The sequence below is a fragment of the Chiloscyllium plagiosum genome, chromosome 11 (assembly GCF_004010195.1).
Source record: "Chiloscyllium plagiosum isolate BGI_BamShark_2017 chromosome 11, ASM401019v2, whole genome shotgun sequence".
NCBI classification, from domain to species: domain Eukaryota; kingdom Metazoa; phylum Chordata; class Chondrichthyes; order Orectolobiformes; family Hemiscylliidae; genus Chiloscyllium; species Chiloscyllium plagiosum.
In genome coordinates, this window is record NC_057720.1 from 16,966,314 (window position 1) to 16,990,217 (window position 23,904).

At 42.0% G+C, this 23,904-nt stretch overlaps 1 protein-coding gene across 4 annotated transcripts in view; it reads left to right on the forward strand.

Annotated features, from left to right (window-relative positions):
• cdc7 (cell division cycle 7 homolog (S. cerevisiae)) overlaps nucleotides 1–23,904 on the forward strand; it is a 98,502-nt gene that overhangs the window by 58,605 nt on the left and 15,993 nt on the right. For all 4 annotated transcript variants that reach the window (XM_043698773.1, XM_043698774.1, XM_043698776.1 and 1 more), the window contains 3 exons: nucleotides 7,190–7,276; nucleotides 9,668–9,843; nucleotides 14,549–14,631. In XM_043698773.1, coding sequence (XP_043554708.1) covers nucleotides 7,190–7,276; nucleotides 9,668–9,843; nucleotides 14,549–14,631 — 346 coding nt within the window. The remainder of the gene's footprint in view (nucleotides 1–7,189; nucleotides 7,277–9,667; nucleotides 9,844–14,548; nucleotides 14,632–23,904) is intronic.

A 23,904-nucleotide genomic window follows, 5' to 3' on the forward strand; every position in this document is an offset into this window, starting at 1 on the left:
AGGACACAGCTTTCGAGTAAAGGGAAGGCTTTTTAGAACTTCATCACCCAGAGAGTGATAAATCTGTAGAATTCACTGCCAGTTTATTGAGTATATTTAAGATGGAGATAGATAGGTTCTCGATTGTAAAGGAGATCAAGGGTTGCAGGGAAAAAGCAGGGGAATGGGGTGATAAACTCCTCAACCATGATTGAAGGCGGAGCAGACTCTATTGGCTGAATGGCCTAATTTCTTCTCCTATGTCTTATGTTCTTCTGTCTCAACTCTAATTAGCTGCTGTTTCTCAAATTCTTTGATTCCAGGAAAGTGTAAAATATAGTCACTTGGTAATATATAGGACTGAAAAGATTAGATAGCTAGTGCATATCCTGCAATTTTAATTATACAGTATAGATACATGCACTTCGGCCCACCAGCTAACAGTATGCCAGCTAACAAACACCAAACTAATCCCATTTATCACCATTTGGTTCATTCTTTACTATGCCCTGGTATTTTCAGTACTCATCCAGATGCTTTTTAAATGGTGTGAGAGTACATGGCTCCCTTAGCAGCACATCCTGTATATCTGCCAGCCTCTGGGTGGAAACATTTTTCATCTGATCTCTCGAAAGCATTATTCCTCACATTAAAACTTATGCCCTCTGGTCTTAGATACATTTGTAATAGGGAAGAGATTCTCACAATCTACTCTATCTATGCCCCTAATAATTTTGCAGACTTCTGTCAGATCCATAAGATGTAGGAGCTGAAATTGGGCCATTCAGCCCATCAAGTCTGCTTTGCCATTCAATCGTGGCTGATAGGTTTTTCAGCAGCATTTTTCCACTTGCTCCCCGTAACCTTTGATTCCGTTGGCAATCAAGAACTTTTCTATCTCTTTTTTTTAGATTTACTCAATGACCTGGTCTCTACAGCCTTTTTGTGGCAATGAATTCCACAGATTTATTAATGTCTGGCTGAAGAAGTTTCTCCTTATCTCCATTCTAAAAGGCCTTCCCTTTACTCTAAGGCTTGTGCCCTCGGGTCCTCGTCTCTTCTGCCAATGGAAATGTCTTTCCAACGTCCACTCTGATCAGGTTGTCCAGCATTGTGTAAGTTGCAATCAGATCCCCCCTCATCCTTCTAAACCCCATTAACTATAGTCCCAGAGTCCTCAAACATTCCTCATATGTTCATTCCTTTCATTCCTGGGATCATTCTCATGAACTTCCTCTGGACCTCTCCAAGGCAAATACATCTTTCCTGAAGTATGGGGCCCAAATTTGCTCACAATATTCTAAATGTGGTCTGACCAGAGTCTTGTAAAGCCTCAGGAATTTAAGCCCTGCTTTTATATTGTAGTCCTCTCAAGATGAATGACAGCATTGTATTTGCCCACCTAGGACTCCAAGTCCCTTTGCACTTCAGATTTCTGAATTTTCACCCCATTTAGAAAACAGTCTGTGCCTCTATTATTCCTACCAAAGTGCATGGCCTCACACTTTCCCACATTGTATTTCATCTGCCACTTCTTTACCCACTTTCCTCACCTATCTAATTCTTTCTGCAGCCTCCCTGCCTCCTCAATGCTACTTGCCCCTCCTCCTATCTTTCTATCATCTGCAAACTTAGCCAGAATGCCCTCAGTTCCTTCATTCAGATCATTGATGTTTAAATGAAAAGATGTGGTGCGCCATTAGTCACCAGCTTCCATTCTGAGAAGGACCCTGTTAACTGCACTCTCTGCCTTTTGCTAGGCAGCCAATCTCTACCTACGTAGTACCTGGCCTCTGATACCATGGGCCCTTACCTTACTCAGCAGCCTCCTATACGACATCTTGTCAAAGGCCTTCTTGAAGTCCAGGTCCATAATATTCATTGGCTCTCCTTGGTCTAACCTGCTCATTACCTTCTCAAAAAATTCTAACAGATTTGTTAGGCATGACCTCTACTTGATGAAACCATGCTACTCTGTCCTATTTTACCATACACTTCCAAGTATTCAGAAAGCTCATCCTTCACAATGGACTCCAAAACCTTACCAACGACTGAAGTCAGTTTAATCGGCCTAAAATTTCCTGTCATTTGCTGTCTTCTTAAACATCCTCCTCTGCTCCAAGGAAAGCAAGCCCAGCCTATCCAGTCTCTTCTCATAAGTGAGCCTTTTCAATCTGGTGAATCTCCTTTGCGCCCTCCAGTTAACTCACTTTCTTTCCAAATTGTGGCAACCAGAACTGCATGTTGTATTCCATCTGTATCCAAATCAGATGTTTTATAGAGTTTGTAACAAGATATCCTGGCTCCTATATTGTACACCTGCTAATGAAGGCAAGCATCCTGTATACCTTCTTTACCACCCTGTCTCCCTGAGCACTGATACCTTCCAGGATATATGGACTTGTACACCAAGGCCCCTTTGTTCCTCAGTATCCTTGAAGGACTCACCATACATATCATTCCCTTATTGGATCTCCCAAAATTAAATTTCATCTGCAATTGCTGTGCTCAATTTATCAGCTGGTCAATATCAGACTGTAGACTGAGACAATCCTCCTCATTATCAACAACAAAACCAATTTCATATCATCTGCAAATTTAATAATTGTTCCTTCTACATTCACATCCAGGTCAGTACGTAACAAAAAGCAGGAATCCCAGCAGCGAATCTGTGGTTCACTGTTGGTCACAGGCTTCCAATTATAAAAACAAGTGGTCACCATCAATCTTTGCCTCCTGCAGGCAAGACAATTTTAGATCCAGTTTGGCAACTTTCCTTGGATCCCAGGGGGTCTTACCTTTTGGATAAGTCTTCTATGTGGAATCCTGTCAAAGGCTTTACTGAAATCCAAGTAATTCACATCAATTGCATGACCCTCATCAGTACATTCAGTCCCCTTTTCAAAAAAATGCAATTAAATTAGACAGCATCTCCCTCTAAAAACCATGCTGATTATCCCTCCTTTTCCAAGTTGATTAATCCTTTCCTTCAGAATGCTTCCCAATAATTCCCCTATCATTACTATCAAGCTAACTGGTCTGTAATTACCTGGCTTATCTCTGCAGCCTTTCTTGAACAAAGGAACCACATTAGCTATCCTCCAGTCACTTGGTACTTAACCAATAGCTAATGTAGTATTAGATATGTCTTCCAGGCCCCCAGCAATCTCCTCTTGCCTCTCATAGCAGGCTGGGATAATCTAATCAGACCCTGGGGATTTATGCTTCCATAAAACATCTAAATCCACTTCCTTATTAATCTTAATGTGTTCTAGAGCCTCATCATCCCATCTGAAATCAACAGCTACAATTATTTCTCCTCTTTGAATACAAATGAGAAGTATTCATTGAAGACCTCACCCATGTCCACTGGCTCACGCAAATTGTCTCTTGGTCTCTAATAGGTCCCACTTTTTTCCTCTTACTCTTAATATATTTAGCAAAATCTCAAGGCTTTTTCTCGATCCCATCTGTCAAAGATATTTTGTGGCCCCTCTTAGTCTTTCCAGTTTCTAACCTCTTACACATGCTATACTATTGAAAGACCTCATCTTAATTGTATCTATTATGTGATTCCTTTTTTCCTTTATCAAACTCTCCATCCCTTGACATCGAGGGTTCCCTGCATTTGCTGCGCTTGCCCTTTTGAGAAATATGCTGGCCCTGAATTCTGATGTGCTACTTTCAAAAAGCTCCACTGTGCAAATATAAACATACCTACAAGTAACTGCTTCAGTTTGTTTGCCAGATCCTGTGTAATAATGTTGAATTCTTTATCCTCCCCACCCCCCATCTCAAGTAGGATTGTCTATGTGTTGGCAGAAAAAACTCTCGTGGGTGCACTTTGTAAAAATCCATCCCGTCTAAACCTTTCACACTAATGTGGTATTGTTAGCAAAGTTGAAATCCCCTCCAATTACAGCTCTGTTTCTCTCATAGTTATTAGAGATTTGCCTACATCTGCTCCTCTATCTCTCTGACTGTTGGAGACCAGTAGTACAATCCTGGTAAGGTAATGCCCCAGATGGCCAAATTTGAAGACCCATCAAAGCATTCTGTGTGAACAAATTTCACCTTATCTCAGTCGTAAAATTTTTAACCCCTTTTCCTTAAGCTATGACCCCTGGTCTGGACTCGCCCATCGTCAGGATCATTCATCCTGCATTTAACCTGTCTAGCCCTGTAGAATTTTATAGGTTTCCATGAGATCCTCCCCTCATTCTTCTAAACTCCAATAAATACTATCCTAACTGACTTGATCTCTCCTCATACTGCCATTCAAGGAATCAATTTCATAAACCATCGCTGGATTCTCTCTGTAGCAAGAACGTTCCTCCTCAGACCAAAACTACACACAATATTCTAAGTGTGGCCTCACTAATGCCTTGTATAATTGCAGTAAGATATCCTTGTACCTGTACTCAAAACTTTGCACTGTGAAGGCCAACATAGAGTTTGCATTCTTCATTGCCTGCTGCCGCTCCACACTTACTTTCAGCAGTTGGTGCACAAGGATACCAGGTTTAATTTCCCTCTCTCTGGTTAGGGCCATTCAAATTATAATCTGCCTTCCTACCTTTTCTACCAAAGTGGTAAACCTCACATTTATCTGCATCTGCCATACATTTCCCCACTCAACCTGACCAAACCACACCGCAACATCTCTGCATCCTCCTCACAGCTCACCCTTCCATCCAGCTTTATGTCATTTGCAAATTTTGAGATATTACATTTACTTCCTTCATCTAAGTCATGAACATTATATTGTGAGTAGTCATTGTTTCGTAGAATAAAGTTGAAATATAAGATTCTGTAGGAAATTGACAGGATAGATTCTGAGGGTATGTGACCTTTTGTCTGGAAATGTAGAATTTGAGGCATAGTTTGAGAGTAAGAAAGTGCCATTGAATTGGAAAGAATTTTTTTTTTAATTTATTGGCCTTTGGAATTCTGTTCCAGAGAGCATTGAAGGTGACTTAGATTTTTGATCAATGCAGGAGTGATTTCTGATCTGGAAAGAAGTTGAGAGTTATAGGGAAAGGCAGGAAAATAGAGTTAAGACTGCAGCCAGATCACATGGGCTGCACAGTGGTTAGCCCTGCTGCCTCACAGCGCCAGAAACCTGGGTTCAATTCCTGCCTTGGGCAACTGGCTGTATGGAGTTTGCACATTCTGCCCGTGTCTGCGTGGGTTTCCTCCGGTGCTCCGGTTTCCTCCCAAAGTCCAAAAATGTGCAGGTTAGGTGAATTGGCCATGCTAAATTGCCCATAGTGTTAGATGAAGGGGTAAATGTAGGGGAATGGGTCTGGGTGGGTTGCTCTTCGGAGGGTCGGTGTGGGCTTGTTGGGCCGAAGGGCCTATTTCCACACTAAGTAATCTAATCTTAAAAAAAACTGATTTTATCAAGTGGCACAGCAGACATTTGCTGAATAAACTTCTCCTCCTATTTGTTGTCATTTTCCCTCTTCCACAAGGTTATAGCCCTGAGCTTAGAATGTGTATCCATTCAATTTATCAAAGCTTATCTTGCTGCATACTCTTTAAGACCTTGAATGCTTAGAATTCCTGAATCTTCTCTTTGAGTAAACATTTACAGCTTCTGTAACTTTTTATTGCTGGGATGTCTATGCAAAAATTAGTGACCGCATTTAGCTGTCTTTTCAATGCTATAAAGTATGAGACTTTCTGATCTCATTGCCCTTGTTTGAGTTTGACATATTGTTGCTACATGTACTGAGATACAGTGAAAAGTGTTATTTTGCATGCAATACAAGCAGATCGTACCATACACAGTGCATCAGGGTAGCAGAATAGAGTGCAAAATATAGTGTTAACCACAGAAAAGGTTCAGAGAGAGAAGTCTGTTCAAATGTCTGTTAACAGTGAGGAAGAAGTTGTTCTTGAATCTCTTCACACTTGTATTCAAACTGTTTATATTTCCTGCCTGACGAGGGTGAAAGAGAGTATAACCAAGGTGAGAGACATTTTTTTATTATGTTAGTTTCTTTCCTGAGGCACCAGGAAATATAGATCGAGTCAATGGATGGAAGGCCAGTTTATGTGATTTACTGGGCTGTGTTCACGACTCTAGTTTCCTGCAGTCTTGGGATGAGCAGTTGTCATACTGTGCTAGGATGCTTCCAACTAGGATGCTTTCTATGGTGTATGAACTGCTGCAGTCCATTTCATATGTACATCCAAAATGCTATTCTTGTCCTTCTAGATGGAAGTAGTTGTGAGTTTGGAACATGCTGTCTAAGGAGCCTTTGTGAATTGCTGCCGTGTACCTTATAGATGGTAGAAGCACTTTGTATTGATCATGAGTGCTGGAAGGACTGAATATTTATGAATGTGGTGCCAATTGATTGGCTACTTTGTTCTCAGCGGTGTCAAACTTCTTCAGTATTATTGGAGCTACACTCATCCAGGCAAGTCGGGTGTATTCCATCACATTCCTGACTTGTACGTTGTAGATGGACTAGCTTTGGTGAGTCAGGAAGTGAGTTATTTGCTGCAGTACTCCTAGTCTCTGGCCTGCTCTTGCAGCCACAGTACACTGTTGTTTAACAGTGAGGAATTCAGTAATGGTGGTGCCAATGAGTGGCCAGTGACGATGTTTAGATTCACACTGGAGATGGTCATTGCCTGACACTTGTGTAGCACAAATGTTAATTGAATAACTTGTGCCGTTTCTGAGCAACAGGTAATATGGGTAGCACGATGGCTCAATGGTTAGCACTGCTGTCTCAAAGTGCCAGGGACCTGGGTTTGATTCCCGCCTCGGGCGACTGTCTATGAGGAGTTTTCACATTCTCCCCGTGTCTGTGTGGGCTTCCTCTGGGTGCTCTGGTTTCCTCCCACAATCCAAAAGATGTGCAGGTCAGGTGAATTGGCCGTGCTAAATTGCCCATAGTGTTAGGTGCCCATGTCTGTGGTAAATATAGGGTAGGGGAATGGGTCTGGGTGGGTTACTCTTCGGAAGGTTGGTGGTGGACTTGTTGGGCCGAAGGGCTTGTTTCCATACTGTAGAGAATCTCATCTAACAGGGTGCTGTGAGCAGGCTTAATGTAATACACAATTCATATTTTTAACTGAGGATTTTATCTTACTTCAAAATAATAACACTTACAATACAAAGATATGATTTTGTTTATGTGTTATTTTACATATGTAAATTCGGCCATACTAATAACACTTTTTTTTATTTTAGGGAGATTCATCAGTTCTGCGCTCTGTATTTGGGGAAAGAAATTTGAACGTCCGTAGCACTGAAGTTTATGAAGGTACAAGCAGTAAGGTAAGAAGTTATTAACCTGTTGACACACAGCTTCTTTTTATAATTGTATAATTTTTGTGCAAACCTAAATCTGTCCATTCTGATTATCAATAACTGATGAATTTGATGGTTGTACTCCATACATTTACACACATACATACAAAAAGACGCCTACACGAAAGCATTTCTATTAAGCCTGGCCCAGACAATTGTAATATATTAAAGCACTTTGGCCTGGAGTTTCCTCCAGTTCCTCAAATTAGAAGGTGTACCCAGATTGCATTCTTCTCTCCCCTCCCCCACTCCAAAGGGATTATCTGTTCTGACTTCAGCTCTGATGTTAAGTCATGTCGACTTAATATTAGCTTGCTCTCTCTCCATGGATGCTGTCTGAACCACTAATTGCCAGTTTTGATTGTTTTCTATGCAGATTCCAGCATCTTCATTAACTTGTTCCAACTATCTGTTCTGTCCTGTTTGGCAGTTAGACACACCATTGTTCTCCAATTCTCATATTCTCATCACTTAAGCTGCACTATGACCGTAACACACACTCTCCTTCTCCCCCTCTCTCTCTGTCTCTCACACACGCACACACACAACCCCGGGCCAAACACCCAATTGCATAAATGCTGCCCCTTCCCCACACTTCAAGTCAGCTCTGATGAAGTGTCATTGAGATTCGAAATGTTACCTTGCTCTTGTCCGTGGATGCTGGCTGACCTGCTGTGATTTCCAGCGTTTTTTTTGTTTTTAACTCTCAAATTTCACTCCAGTTGCCCCACAAACCATTATAAGTGCAAACACAAGTCTTTCCGCAAGTCAAATGTACTAAGCCAGTGTAATGATTCCCAAGAATTTAGTCTGTAAAATGTTATATAATCCTGGAAGGTAATAGCTTACACCACATTACAATATTCAACTATTGCAGCTTACTGAAAGTTCAGTATTGCATCTCCATAATTTGTTAACTGTAATTTTTGTTCTCAAATGAGCTCTTAAACCACATTTTACTACGCACTTATTAGACAGTACTTGGGATTGAGGACAATTGTCTTCCATTCTTGTTCTCAGGGTTCTGAGATGGCTGATAAGTCTTCATGACCTGCAGATCCCTCCACATGCTGGTGTTTGATAATTGGATAGATTAGGTACTAAACAAAAAACTCAAAGAACTGCGGACACTAGAAATCTAAAACAAAAACAGAAATTGCGAGAAAAACTTAACAGGTCTGGTAGGCGACATGGTGGCTCAGTGACCAGCACTGCTGCCTCACAGCACCAGGGACCCAGGTTCGATTCCAACCTCTGGTGACTATCTGTGAGGAATTTGCACGTTCTCCCTGTGTCTGCGTGGGTTTCCTCTGGGTGATCCAGTTTCCTCCCACTGTCCAAAGATGTGCAGGTCAGGTGAATTGGCTAGATTGCCCAAAGTGTTAGGTGCCTTAGCCAGGGGTAAATATAGGGCAGGGGAATGAGTCTGGGTGGGTTACTCTTCGGAGGGTCGGTGTGGACTTGTTGGGCCTAAAGGCCTGTTTCCATACTTTAGGTTGGCTAGATTGCCCAAAGTGTTAGGTGCCTTAGCCAGGGTAAATATAGAGCAGGGGAATGAGTCTGGGTGGGTTACTCTTCGGAGGGTCGGTGTGGACTTGTTGGGCCTAAAGGCCTGTTTCCATACTTTAGGGAATCTAATCTGAAAAAATAGCATCTGTGGAGAGAAATCAGTTAAATTTTTAGGTCCAGTGACCCTTCTTCATAACAAGATGCTTCACAGATGCTGGATTTTTCCAGTAATTTATTTTTTGCTTTTGTGGGATAGATTAGATGTTTGGAGGTTTTTGCATTTTCTCTGATACCTCACAATTGCCTCTACATACTCCTGGCAGATTCTTTCAGTTTGTTCAGTGCTTTCATGAATGCATCTCCATTTTGGTTAGTTACAAGCCAGAGACCCCTATTAGGTGGTGGGGATGTTTGATCTCTTCAATGATAGTTTGAAGGCATGCCAAATGCATCTCCCTCAATCAGTGCCTCATTGCCAACCAGTGCCAGGTCAATCCTAAGGTCCTGAAGAAGGGCTTATGCCCGAAACGTCAATTCTCCTGTTCCTTGGATGCTGCCTGACCTGCTGCGCTTTTCCAGCAACACATTTTCAGCTCTGATCTCCAGCATCTGCAGTCCTCACTTTCTCCTCCAATCCTAAGGTCCACCATGACAAGCACGCCTGTGAAAAAAAACCCATGGTCCCTCTATCAGTAAATAACATGATAATAAAGACCAAGGTAGATGGGACCTAATTGAGTATAAGTGTATAATTTCTGCTAATTAAAACACATGCACTGATTGGTCTGCTACATTGATTTAGATGTTTGTAAAGATCTGCACTTTCCAGATAAGCTCTTTGTTTTACAGCCAATGAGACCTACAAAAACTGTAGATGTTCCATCCAGAAAAATAATAGTGGCAAAACGCAAAATAACAACCAAGTGTACAGCAAGCAGCTTAAGCCGGAGGCCTGCCATTTGTCCATCAGAACTAACTTGTGACTGTTACACAACAGATAGGATTTGCAGTGTTTGTCTCTCAAGGTAAAGTACAATGAACAATTTAAGAATTTTTTAAAATAAATGTACGATTTTTAAATGCATTATGGGATTAAAACTCTGCTCATTTGCAAAATAACTTTAAAAATCCAAAGTATATTTTTTTAGGATGAAAAGTCATTGTAAGTTTTAAGATTTGTCCATGGAGAGTTGCATTTTTAGCAGGTAATGTTTGACAAGAACAGAAATTTCTACATACCGCTTGAACCACTAATCTCAACTTCACTAACATAGGGGCTAGAGGCAAACTAAGCTTAATCTGTTCTTTATCAATGTACTTTGATGTGAACCTTTGATGCATTAAGCACACACCAGTGGGAATTGTTTCCCTGCTTTATTATCTCACTATCTTCATGATTTGCAGCTCAGCATTAATTTAGTTTTATGTTGTGTACTCAAGCCCACCATGAATTGGGTAGATACTGCTTTGTGCCTCAGGTTTACAAATCTCATACTTGCTTATAAGTACTCCATAGCCCCCCCCCCCCCCGTCCATCTGTCTTTCAATTTTTTAATGAAACGATTTTTAAACATTTTTAATCCCTACGGCCATTCGCCCCATCAAGTGTGCACCGATCCTCCGAAGAGCATCCCACACCCTCACCCTATTCCCATAACCCCTTATTTTAACCATGTCAATTCCACCTAGCTTGCACATCCCTGGACGTTACAGACAATTTAGCATGCCAATCCACCTGATCTACGCTTTGGAATGTGGGAAGAAACCACAGCACCCAGCAGAAACCCCAACAGACACTGAGAATGTGTCACCTCCACACAGACAAACGCCCAAGGCTGCAATGGAGCCTGGGTCCTTAGCAATGCGAGGCACCAGTACTAACCACTGAGCAACAGTGCTACTGTCGACAATCTGGTTCTTTCCTCTTATGGTCATCTCTCCTGACATTTGTTTTCACTCAGACCCAGTTTATTTGATTAAGCTCCTGGAAAGCAATTGAGATATTTTTCTACGTTAATGGCATTCTATAAATGTTACATTATGGTTAAACCCAACTAGATTGTTTGAACGAAAGCCCCTAATTTATTGGATTATTTCTTTCAATGAAACGGGTTTTGAATTAAATCAGTCTGTGGTCTTTTAGCTTAAACTGCTGCCTAAAACTGCACCCAATCAGCACTGAATTACCAACATCACTTAGGCTATAGATTGGTCTGATTTGGCAATTAGCAAGTAACATTGGTGCAATTAGTAATGTCATTCTGCAGCTCAGTCTGCAATTAGTTGGCCTTTTCCAGACTTTGTTAACATGTTAACTCTGGAAAAAAAATTTCCAAAATGTTGAATCGAGTATAAATGAAACACCATTTGAATTAATACAAGCAGCACGTCTTATCAAGTGGAACGAGCCCATTATTTCTTTGCCACTAAAATTAAGACCATCCAATCAGCTGATTCTGGCAATTTGATCACTACCACTCGACAGTCAGACCAGACAGGCACTGTTCTAGGTTTAAAGTTACTTTGTTGTCTGGTTTCTATTTGGTTTCCATACCTACCTTGTCCTCTTCAAGCTTGTCATGTCAATCCTATATCCTTCAAATCACTGACCACGCACCTTCCATGTTGCCTGACGTTGCTAATTCTCTTCAGGTACTTCCATCTCTTGCTAATCTGAAGTCACCAGTCCTTGACCATATGAGCCTCGAAAAATACTATATCATCACCGAACTCCATTTCCTCTTGGAAGTCCTGAGGGTATTGTTGCCTTCTAAATCTATGCCTGTTTTCCCTAGAATTTGAGTTCCTCCAATTAAGTTTCTGTCCCTGCCACTTTACTGAAACCACTCTTATGAAAGTCACAGAAGACCTTCTATTTCACTGACAAAAATAAACTAGTCCTGCTTTTGCCATCATACCTTGTTTGAGGCCTTCAACAGTCTTGACAGCACCACCATTCTTCTACAATGGCTCTCCACTATTGTCCAACTGTATGTGACTTAGCTTGCTTGGTTCCTTTTTTGGTTATCTATTTACTACCAGAGAATTATCTGCAAAATGTGTTCTCTTTGTTTTTTTTCCCCCACACCACAACCTCTGCTTTCTCAAGCATCTGTCCTTCCTCACCTGTTAATTCTCATTTATGTGTCGCCCTTCATCAGTGACCTCCCTTGGCATAGCATTAGTTTCTATATGTGTGTTGACAATACCCACTTCTAACTGCCACCGTCTCTCTTGGCTCCTATTTTCTAGCTGTCAACTCCAAGTCTCTTCTTGCCAACTGTCTTAGGCTGGTCCAGAATTTTAAAAGCCTTGGTCTTGTTTTTGATATGAGGATGAGTTGCAACCACATGTTATGCCATCATGATGGTATAGTGGTAATATTTCTGGACTCATAATACAGAGGTCCAGACTTGTGCTTCATGTTCATGGGTTCAAATCTCGCCACAGCAGCTGGTGGAATTTAAAATTCATTTAATATGTATGAACGTGAAAACTGGTCTCTGTAAAGGTGACCATAGCAACAGTCATCAGAAGTGGTAACATTTTCTTCACAATATAATTGGCTCTTAATAGCCTTCTACATTGGCCTAGTAAGTCACTAGGTTCATGGCCAGTTTGAAACAGGCAACAAATGCTGGCTCTGTCAGTGCCTATATCCCATAAAAAGCATAAATCAACTCTTTTCACTTGTGTAAGATTACCTGATTCCACTCCTATCACAGCTCATCAACTGCTGAAATCTTCCTTATTATTCAGACATGTCTTGATTATTTCAGCACTCTACATTCCCAGAATGGTCTCCAATATTCTACCTTTATATCATCTAAAACTCTACTTCTGTCCAATTTCACAGCATCTTGTTTTCATTCTTGTAGTTGAATATTTTTGTGGAAAAGTTGATATGACTACACCAGTTACAGAATTACATATTCATGCAACAGATGAACACTTTGAGGTGACGCATTGTTGCCTCACAGCACCAGGGTCCCACGTTCGATTCCAACCTTGGTGACTGCTTGCATGGAGTTGTGCATGCTCCCGTCAGGTGCTCCAGTTTCCTCCCACAGTCCAAAAATGCGTGGGTTAGGTGAAATGGCCATGCTAAATTGCCCATAGTGTCCAGGGATGTGTAGGTTATCTATGGAAATGTAGGTTTATAGGAATGGGGGTGGGGAGGGGAGTGGCTTGGCTTGGGTTTGTGAGGGATAGTCTTCAGAGGGTCGGTACAGACTCAATGGGCCAAAATGGCCTGCTTCTGTACTGTAAGGATTCTCTGATGATCCTATGATACTTTTACTCACTGAAAGCTATCTGAAATTCAAAGTCGAATTCCAAATGTTTTGTTCAATTGTAGCAACTCAATCATCTAAATCAAAATCTGACATAAGAAAATTAACCATTTATTTTAAAATTTTAAAAATAGCCCTGATAAGGGAGATGCTTACACTATCAAAATGAAGAATTTATTCAAAATTCTCACAAAGATCCTGACATGAAGTTTAATTTTCCACACCAACTGGTGCTATGCTACTCACAAAGAAATCAATGTAACTTGGAATAATCCACATTATGGTTGCAATTCAGTGATCTTAATGCTCACCTCAGGATTCATTAAAGACTCAATGAATGAGTATTTCCTACACTGTAAGTTCTTATTTTCAATTATTGTATTCAGATTTTAGAGTCACAGAGATGTACAGCACAGAAACAGACTCTTCAGTCCAACTCGTCCATGCCAACCAGATATCCCGAACCAATCTAGTCCCACTTGCCAGCACTTGTCAAAACTCTTCCTGTTCATATACCCATCCAGATGCCTTTTAAATGTTGCAGTTATACGAGCCTCCACCACTTCGTCTGGCCATTCCACAGACGCATCACCCTTTGTGTGGAAAAAGTTGCCCCTTAGGTCTCTTTTTATCTTTCCCCTTTCACCCTAAATCTCTTTTTATCTTTCCCCACCCCAGGGAAAAGATTTTGTCTATTTATCGTATCCATGCCCCTCATGATTTTATAAACCTCTAGAAGGTTACCCCTCAGCCTCTGATGCTCCAAGGAAAACAGCCCCAGCTTATTCAACCTCTATAGTTCAAATCCTTCAACCCAGGCAACATCCTTATAAATCTTTTCTGAACCCTTTCAAGTTTCACAACATCTTTCTGATAGGAAGCAGACCAGCATTGCACACAATATTCCAACAGTGGGCTAACCAATGTCCTGTACAGCCACAACATGACCTTCCCAACTCCTGTACTCAATATTCTGACCAATAAAGGAATTAGTTTATTTGTGCTAGCTAGTGAAGTATTAAGAAATTATTTTCATGAGGAGTATGGCAATATCCACCTTCAATTGTTTAATTCCTTTGATTTGTAAACGTTTGAATATGCTGAGTCCAGAACAGAGCGAAATTCTCTTTCTACAACTTGCCTGTTTTATGTCTTTACTGGGTATGGCATGGACAAACAGCTTTCAGTCTGTTCTCTGGTAGAATGTAAAGAAGCAGATTCTGAAGATCCTACTTCTGTTGCTGTACCTCTAGCCAGCAGGGCAGTCTGACTAAAGTAGTACAAAGGGGAAAACTGAAATTCAAATGACAGTCTCAGATGTGGTTGTAAAACACCTGATTGAAAAGTATGTTCAACAGAAATGAATAGAAATGTTTTATTTGTTTTTCTTCTAAATGGTTGTTTTCAAGTAATAAGATTACCTTATTTGTATCATTAGACGCCAACAAGTTGCCCCAAGAGCAGGTACTCCAGGATTCAGAGCACCAGAAGTCTTAATGAAGTGCCCACATCAGACTTCAGGTACAGAAGGGTTAAAACAATTGTTGTTTGGCTTCTAAAACTGAAATGACACTTGTGCAGTGTTTTAGGTGTAATTAACTTTTCTATTCATGCATTCTTTACTTAATATTTCTACATCTTGTGAGCAGGTCATAAAGCAGTTGTAGAGACTCCATGTACAGAAACCATTGACTTGAACAGACCAATTTAGATGATTTACTGGAGGCTGTAATTTTGGCTAGGTATTGAGCTGAACAAGGTTCAGCATCCTTTATGGAATTGGATTTATTGCTGGTACTCAGATTCTCATCATAACGGCTCAGAAATATACCTGGTGTTTCCTGAAATCTGAGTGCGTGCATTTTCTGGATAAGAAAGTCTAATCTTTAATATGTACAAACAGCAACTAATTTGGCCTAATTTAGTTTATAATTGGCACTAAACTGAAATGTACAGATTAAATTCTGTAGGTATTCACTTTGGAGTCACAGAGCTGTACAGCATGGAAATAGGCCCATTGGTCCAACTTATCCATGCCAACCAGATAACCGAAAGTAATCTAGTCCCATTTACCAGCACTTGGCCCATATCCTTCTGAACCCTTTCTATTCACACACCCATCCAGATGCCTTTTAAATGTTGTAAATGTACCAGTCTCCACCACTTCCATTGGCAGCTTGTTCCATACAAGCACCACCCTCTGCGTGAATAAGTTGCCCCTTAGGTCCCTTTTAAATTTTTCCCCCTCTCACCCTAAACCTATTTCCTTTAGTTTTGGACTCAGCCTCTGGAAAAGACCTTTGCTTTTCACCCTATCCGAGCACCTCATGATTTTATCAGCCTCTAGATGGTAACCCCTCAGCCTCCAATGCGCCAGGGAAAACAACCCCAGCCTATTCAGCCTCTCCAACAAGTCCTCCAACCCTGGTAACGTCCTTGTACGTCTTTTCTGAACCCTTTCAAGTTTTGCAACATCTTTCCTAGAGCAGGGAGACCCCCAGAATTGCATGCAGTATTCCAAAAGTGGCCTAACTCATTTCCCGTACAGCTGCAACAAGACCTCCCAACTCCTATACTCAATGCTCTGACCAATAAAGGCAAGCGTACTGAATGCTGGAAAGGATTGTTAGAAAGAAAGCAGATTAATTAAGAACCTGCTGAAACCCGATCCTCTAAGTGATCCAGACCCTCTTTAATGGGAATGTACACAGAGTGCTGATGTTGAGCTTCTTGAGGGGTGAGGCAGAGGAAGGAAAGAGGTGTTCGTTGATTGCTTTTCATAAACAAAGCAGCTCATTGAGTAGGATTGATGAGTATTTCTAATCTTTACAGTATAAGTAAGGTCTTTGGTTTGTTTAGATCTCTAGTCTTTTGTTTCTCTTCTTAAAAATAGCTTGTATATAAGATTGATACTGGTTTTTCATGAATGGTAAACAGCAGGGATACTAGAGTGTATAAAGTTACCAGAAGGTAGGCTGCTGTCTCATTTGAGAGAGAGAGAGAGAGAGAGAGACACCTGGTGGTGATTTAACTTGAGGGTCACCACAACTCTGGGAAGGGGAGAGGTTGAAAAGAAGAATCCTTTGTGGTAACCTCAACCACATCTCTATGACTCTATGTGGTGTTGGCACCATTCTGCAACAACCAGCCATCCAGTAAACTGAGTAATATCACCCCCACTAGAGTATATTAGCAAATTAAATAATATATGATAGAGGTGTCAGGTCAGGCGATATTTCTGCTACTGTATATGAGAGCTTCTGGCCATTAATGTGATTCAGAGTTAAAAATTACACAATACCAGGTTATAGTCAAACAGGTTTTTTTTGGAAGCACTAGCTTTCGGAACGCTGCTCCTTCATCAGGTGGTCGTGGAGGTTAAGATCATGCTGACAGAATTTATAGCCAAAGGAGTCCAGTGTCATGGAGATGTGATACAGAAAACAATCGCAGATAAAAACATAAAGTACAGAACCAAACAGGCCCTTCGGCTCACGATGTTGTGCCAAGGATTAATCCTAATCTAAAATAAAATAACCTAACCTATGCACCCTCAATTCACTGCTGTCCATGTGCATGTCCAGCCGTCGTTTTAATGTCCCTAATGACTCTGCTTCCACCACTACCGCTGGCAATGCTTTCCATGCGTTCACTACTCTTTTCTTAAAGAACCTACCTCTGACGTCTCCACTATACCTTCCTCCTAACACCTTAAAACTAACCCCTCGAGGCAATCAATTCTGCCCTGGGCAAATGTCTTTGGCTCTCGATTCTATCCATGTCTCTAGTTGCTTCATACAACTTGATCAGGTCATCTCTCTTCCTCCTTCTCTCCAGAGAGAAAAGTCCAAACTTAGTCAAACTCTGTTCGTAAGACAAGCCCTCCAGTCCAGGCAGCATCCTGGTAAACCTTCTTTGCACCCTCTCCAAAGCCGCCTCATCTTACTGAAAATAAGGAGACCAGAACTGGACACAATATGGATGTATGTTTGCTCGCTGAGCTGGAATGTTCGTTTTCAGACGTTTCGTCGCCGTACTCGGTAACATCTTCAGTGAGCCTCCGAATGAAGCAGTAGTGGTTTAGCCTGCTTTCTACTTATATGCATGTGGTTCCTTGGGTTGGTGCTGTCATTTCCTATTCTTTTTTTCTCGGGGTGGTAATTGGGATCCAAGTAAATGTGTTTGTTGATAGAGTTCCGGTTGGAATGCCATTCTTTTAGGAATTCTCCTGCATGTCTCTATTTGGCTTGTCCTATGATGGATGTGTTGTCCCAGTCGAAGTGGTGTTCTTCCTCACCCGTATGTGAGGATACAAGTGCGAGTGGATCATGTCGTTATGTGGCTGGTTGATGCTCATTATGACGACATGACCCACTCTCACTAGTATCCTCACATACGGATGAGGAAGGACACCACTTCGACTGGGACAACACATCCATCATAGGACAAGCCAAATAGAGACATGCACGAGAATTCCTAGAAGCATGGCATTCCAACCGGAACTCTATCAACAAACACATTTACTTGGATCCCATTTACCACCTCTGAGAAAAAGAATGTGAAATGACATCACCATAGGAAAAGATGTCACCACAGGAAATCACATCACCAACCCAAGGAACCACCAGCATATTAATAGAAAGTGGGCTACACCACTTGTGCTTCATTCCGAGGCTCACCAAAGATGTTACCTAGTATGGTGACGAATTGTCCGAAAACAAACCTTCCAGCTCAACAAGCAAACCTACATTCAGAACCTCAATCTGAGCTACAATTCTTCTCAAAACTTATGGTCACAATATTCTGAGTGCGGTCTCACCAGGGTTTTGTAGAGCTGCAGCAAAACCACGCAGCTCTTAAACTCGATCCCCCTATTAATGAAAGCCAAAACATCATATGCTTTCTTAACAACCCTATCCACTTGGGTTGCAACTTTGAGGGATCTCTGCAGTTGAACACCAAGATCTTGCTATTCCTACGCACTGCCCAGAGTCCTGTCTTTAATCCTATATTCAGCGTTCAAGTTCGACCTTCCAAAATGCATCACTTCACATTAATCCAGGTTGAACTCCATCTGCCATTTCTCAGCCCAGTTCTGCAACCTGTCTATGTCACGTTGCAGCCTGCAATAGCCCTCTATACTATCGACGACACCTCCAACCATTGTGTCATCTGCAAATTTACTAACCCACCCCTCAACCTTCTCATCCAAGTCATTGATAAAAACTACAAAGAGCAGAGGCCCAAGAACAGAGCCCTGCGGGACCCCACTCAACACTGACCTACAGGCAGAATACTTCCCATCTACGGCCACTCTCTCCCTTCTGTCAGCCAACCAATTCTGAATCCAGAGAGCCAAATCTGCCTGTATCCCATACCTCCTGCCTTTATGAATGAGCCTACCATGGGGAATCTTATCAAATGCCTTGCTGAAGTCCCTATACACTACATCCATTGCCCAACCTTCGTCAACCTGTCTTGTCACCTCCTCAAAGAGCTCAGTAAGATTTGTGAGGCATGGCCTGTCCCTCACAAAGCCATGCTGACTGCTTTTAATCACACTGCATTTTTCCAAATATTCATAAAACCTATCCCTCAGGATTATTTCCAAAACTTTGCTGACCACAGACGTAAGACTGAATGGTCTGTAATTGCCCGGAATTTCCCTATTACCCTTCTTGAAAAGAGGAACAACATTTGCCTCCCTCCAATCCTCTGGAACAACTCCCGTGGAGAGTGAGGAGACAAAGATCTTGGCTAGTGGGTTAACAACCTCCTTTCTCGCGTCTCGGGGCAATGTAGGATAAATCTGGTCTGGTCCTGGGGACTTGTAATCTTAATGTTTGTCAAAGTTTCCAGCACATCAAATTCCTCAATCTCAATCTGTTCAAGCCTATTACCCGGCTCCTGAAAGTTTTCATTCACAGCAAGGTCCCTTTTTTTAGTGAAAATCAAAGCAAAAAACTCATTTAGGGCTTCCCCTATCTGCTCAGACTTCACGCACAAGTTCCCTACACTATCCCTGACTGGCTGTACCTTCTCTCTGATCATTCTCTTATTTCTCTCGTATGAGTAAAATGCTTTTTGGGTTCTCCCTGATCCTTCCCGCCAAGCTCTTTTCGTGCCCCCTCCTGGCTCTCCTCAGTGCATTTTTGAGCTCCTTTCTAGCAAGCCTGTAATCCTCTAAAGCTGGGCTAGATCCTTGCTTCCTCCACCTTACGTAAGCTGTCTTCTTTGATTAGATTAGATTTCCAACAGTGTGAAAACTGTCCCTTTGGCCCAACAAGTCCACACCGACCCTCCGAAGAGTAAACCCTCCCCATTTCCCTCTGACTAATGCAGCTAGCACTACGGGCAATTTCATGACCAGTTCACCTGACCTGCACATGTTTGGACTTTGGGAGGAAACCGGAGCACCTGGACCAAACCCACGCAGACACTGGGAGAATGTACAAACTCCACACACACAATTGCCTGAGGCTGCAATCGAACCTGGGTCCCTTGCACTGTGAGGCAGCGGTGCTAACCACTGAGCCACTGTGCTGCCCCTCTGATGAGAAGCTCCTCTGTTCTCGACATCCAAGGCTCCTTAATCTTACCTTTTCTTGCCTGACTCAGGATAAAATTTATGCATCACTCACAACAACTGTTCTTTAAACAGTTTCCACATGTCTGTTGTGCCCTTGCTATGGGGCAATTGCTCCCAATCTGTACTTCCCAATGCTTACCTGATAGCGTCATAATGTCCTTTTACCAAATTAAATGTCTTCCCATGCTAACTGCTCCTTTCCCTCTCCATGGCTTCGGTAAATGTGAGGCAGTTGTGGTCACTGTCACCAAAATGTTCTCACACCTCGAGATCTGACACCTGTCCTGGCTCATTGCTGCGCACCAAATCCAAAGTGACCTTTCCTCTCATCGGCCTGAGTAAGGAAACCCTCCTGAACACACCTGAGAAAAATGGCTCCATCCAAACGAGCTGCACTAAGGAGGTTCCAGTCAGTATTGGGAATGTTGGAGTCACCCATAACAACAGCCCTGCTACATCTGCATTTTTCCATCTTTCATCTTTTATAATGGGATATGCTGGTTTCTGTTTTTTGCTACGTAAATCCCGAAACTTCTATCTTGAGAATGTAATTTCATAGCTCAGCTTTTTAAACAATAAGTGTGAAGTCTGTATCCCAGTGCTATGTCAGACTGACAAACCCTCTGTATAGTTTGAGTTTTACATGAATTCATGCAATTTTTGAGCAAAATAAAATGTAATTCTGCAAAAACAAATTCAACCCATAAGCTTATGTGTGTGCATGTAGACAGATTGTGACAGATTGAATGTGCATGGGAGTATGTGGGTGTGAGCACACATGATCAAGCGTGTATTTATATATATTATATATATATATATATATATGTGTGTGTGTGTGTGTGTAAGATGAAAGTTTTATTCTAAGATTGTTTACTGTATCACATCTCCATGACACTGGACTCCTTTGGCTATAAATTCTGTGAGCATGATGTTAACCTCCACAACCACCTGATGAAGGAGCGGTGCTCCGAAAGCTAGTGCTTCCAAATAAAACTGTTGGACTATAACCTAGTGTTGCGTGATTTTTAACTTTGTCCACCGCAGTCCAAAACTGGCACCTCCAAGTCATGGTGATTAAGACTGAACGCACAAATGCTTGCAACTTCAGATCTAAGTTGACCAGCTGGGCTCAGACTGCAGATGTTGTATCTCATGAGGGAGGGAAAAGTTATCTGGACGTTTAGCTACAGGTGGTAGTCACACCCTTCAAGTGAGTCCATATAGATTATGTCTGTAATCAAGATTGGAGCAGGTGAGGTCGGTGTGGGGACCCAAGGGCTAACGTTGAACCTTGAACCCTGGATGTTCTTGCAAGCTGTGTGGACAAGAGGAGGTTCGACAGCACTATGGCACAGGGTGCTGTGGGAGGGTAATAGGTAGTAGTGGGCAGTATATTTTGCCAAATGGATACTTTGTTGCCTGGTCCAGTGCTGGGATTAGAGACATCTCCTCAGGACTGGAGAGGAACTTGGAATGGGAGGAGAGACATCCAAAGAATAAAGAAAATTATAGCACAGGACTAGGTCTTTTGGCGCTTCAAGCCTGCGCCAATCCAGATCCTCTATCTAAACCTGTCGCCTATTTTCTAAGGATCTGTATCGCTCTGCTCTCTGCCCATTCATGTACCTGCCTAGATTCATCTATCGCTATCTGGCCCGTCTCTACCACCTCCACTGGCAACGCATTCCAGGCACCCACCATCCTCTGTGTAAAGAACATTCCACGCATATCTCCCTTAAACTTTTCCCTCTCAGTCTGAACTAGTGACCTCTAGTAATTGAGTCCCCCAATCTGTGGAAAGAGCTTCTTGCTATCCACCCTGTCTATACCTCTCATGATTTTGTAGACCTCAAACAGGTCCCCCCTCAACCTTTTCTTTCCAATAAAAATAGTCCTAATCTACTCAACCTCTTTTCATAGCAAGCACCCTCCATACCAGGCAACATCCTGGTGAACCTTCTGTGCACCCTCTCCAAAGCACTCACTTTTGGTAATGTGGTGACCAGAACTGTACGTATTATTCCAAATGTGGCCGAACCAAAGTCTTATACAACTGTAGCATGACCTGCCAGCCATTGTACTCAATCCTCCATCCGATGAAGGAAAGCATGCCATATGCCTCTTGACCATTCTATTGACCTGTGTTGCCACCTTCAGGGTATGATGGACCTGAACACCCAGATTTCTCTGTACATCAATTTTCCCTAGGACTTTTCCATTTACTGTATAGTTCTCTCTTGAATTGGATCTTCCAAAATGTATCTCTCCACATTTGCCCGGATTGAACTCTTTCTGCCATTTCTTCGCCCAGCTCTCCAATCTATCTATACCTGTATTCTCTGACAGTCCCCTTCACTGTCTGCTGCTCCAGCAATCTTCGTGTCCTCTGCAAACTTGCTAATCAGTCCACTTATACCTTCCTTGAGATCATTTATGTATAGCACAAGCAACAGTGGTCCCAGCACAGATCCCAGTGAAACACCACTGGTCACAGTTCTCCATTTTGAGAAGCTCCCTCCACTATTATTCTCTGTCTCCTATTAAATTTCCTACAGTGTGGAAACAGCCCTTTAGCCCAACAAGTCCACACCGACCCTCCGAAAAGTAACCCATCCAGACCCATTTCCCTCTGACTAATGCAACTAACACTATCGGCAATTTAGCATGGCCAATTCACCTGACTTGCACATCTTTGGACTGTGAGAGGAAACTGGAACACCCGGAGAAAACCATGCAGTTCTTTATCCATCCCGCTGGTATACCCTGAACCCTATGTAACTTCTCTTTCTCCATCAGCTTACCACAGGGAACCTTATTAAACACCTTACTGAAGTCCATGTATATGACATCCACAGTCCTTCCCTCATCAACTTTGTCACTTCCTCAAAGAATTCTATTAAGTTGCTAAGACATGACCTTCCCTGCACAAAACCATGTTGTCTATCACTGATAAGCCCATTTTCTTCCAAATGGGAATAGATCCTATCCCTCAGTATCTTCTCCAGCAGCTTCCCTACTATTGATGTCAGGCTCACTGGTCTGTAATTACCTGGATTATCCCTGCTACCCTTCTTAAACAAGTGGACAACATTAGCAATTCTCCAGTCCTCCAGGACCTCACCCATATTCAAGGATGCTGCAATGATATCTGTTAAGGCTCCAGCTATTTCATCTCTCGCTTCCCTCAGTAACCTGGAATAGATCGCACCCAGATATGGGTACTTGTCCACATTAGCGCTGGTTAGAATACCCAACACTTCCTCCCTCCTAATGCCGACTTGATCTAGAGTTTATCCCTAACACCTATCCCTAACTGCAACATTGTCATGTCCCTCTTCTCAGTGAATACTGATGCAAAATACTCATTAAGAATCTCCAATTTTCTCTGACTCCCCGCATAATTTTCCTCCTTTATCCTTTTTTGGGCCAACCTTTTTTCTGGTTACCCTCTTGCTCCTTTATATATAACTAAAAGGCTTTGTGATTTTCCTTTACTTTGTTGCTAAAGATATTTTATGACCCCTTTTAGCTCTCTCAATTCCTCGGTTCAGCTTGGTTCTACATTCCTGATATTCTTCCAAAGCTTTGTTAGTCTTAGTCGCCTAGACCTTATGTATGCTTCCTTTTTCCTCTTAGCTAGTCTCACAATTTCACTTGTCATCCATGGTTCCCTAATCTTGCCATTTCAATCCCTCATTTTCCTAGGAACATGTCTCTCCTGCACCCTAATCAACCTCTATTTAAAAGCCTCCCACATATCTAATGTGGATTTACCTTCAAACAGCTGCTCCCAATCTACCTTCCCCAGCTCCTGCCAAATTTTAAAAGAAATAACTATAGCTCAATAGTTCCCTTTATTCAACAGAAATATTGTCAATTCTGATTGTACCCTCTCCCTGGACAAACTGGATGTTTAAGAAGGAAATTGAAGGGAAAGTTAGAACAAGGGAAGTCAAGAAAGACAACTGTATCAATGAAGCAGAAAACTCAAAAAGGGGTCATGCTGGAAGGTTGAGTGAAATAGGAGTTGATGGGAAGGGTGAGGGCAGTAACAAATTAAAAATACTATATATGAATGCACGAAACATTAGAAATAAGATGGATGAGCTTGAGTTTCTTTTGGAAATTGGCAGATACGATATTGTGGGGATAACTGAGATGTGGCTTCAAATGGACAGGGCCTGGGAAATGAATATTCAAGGATA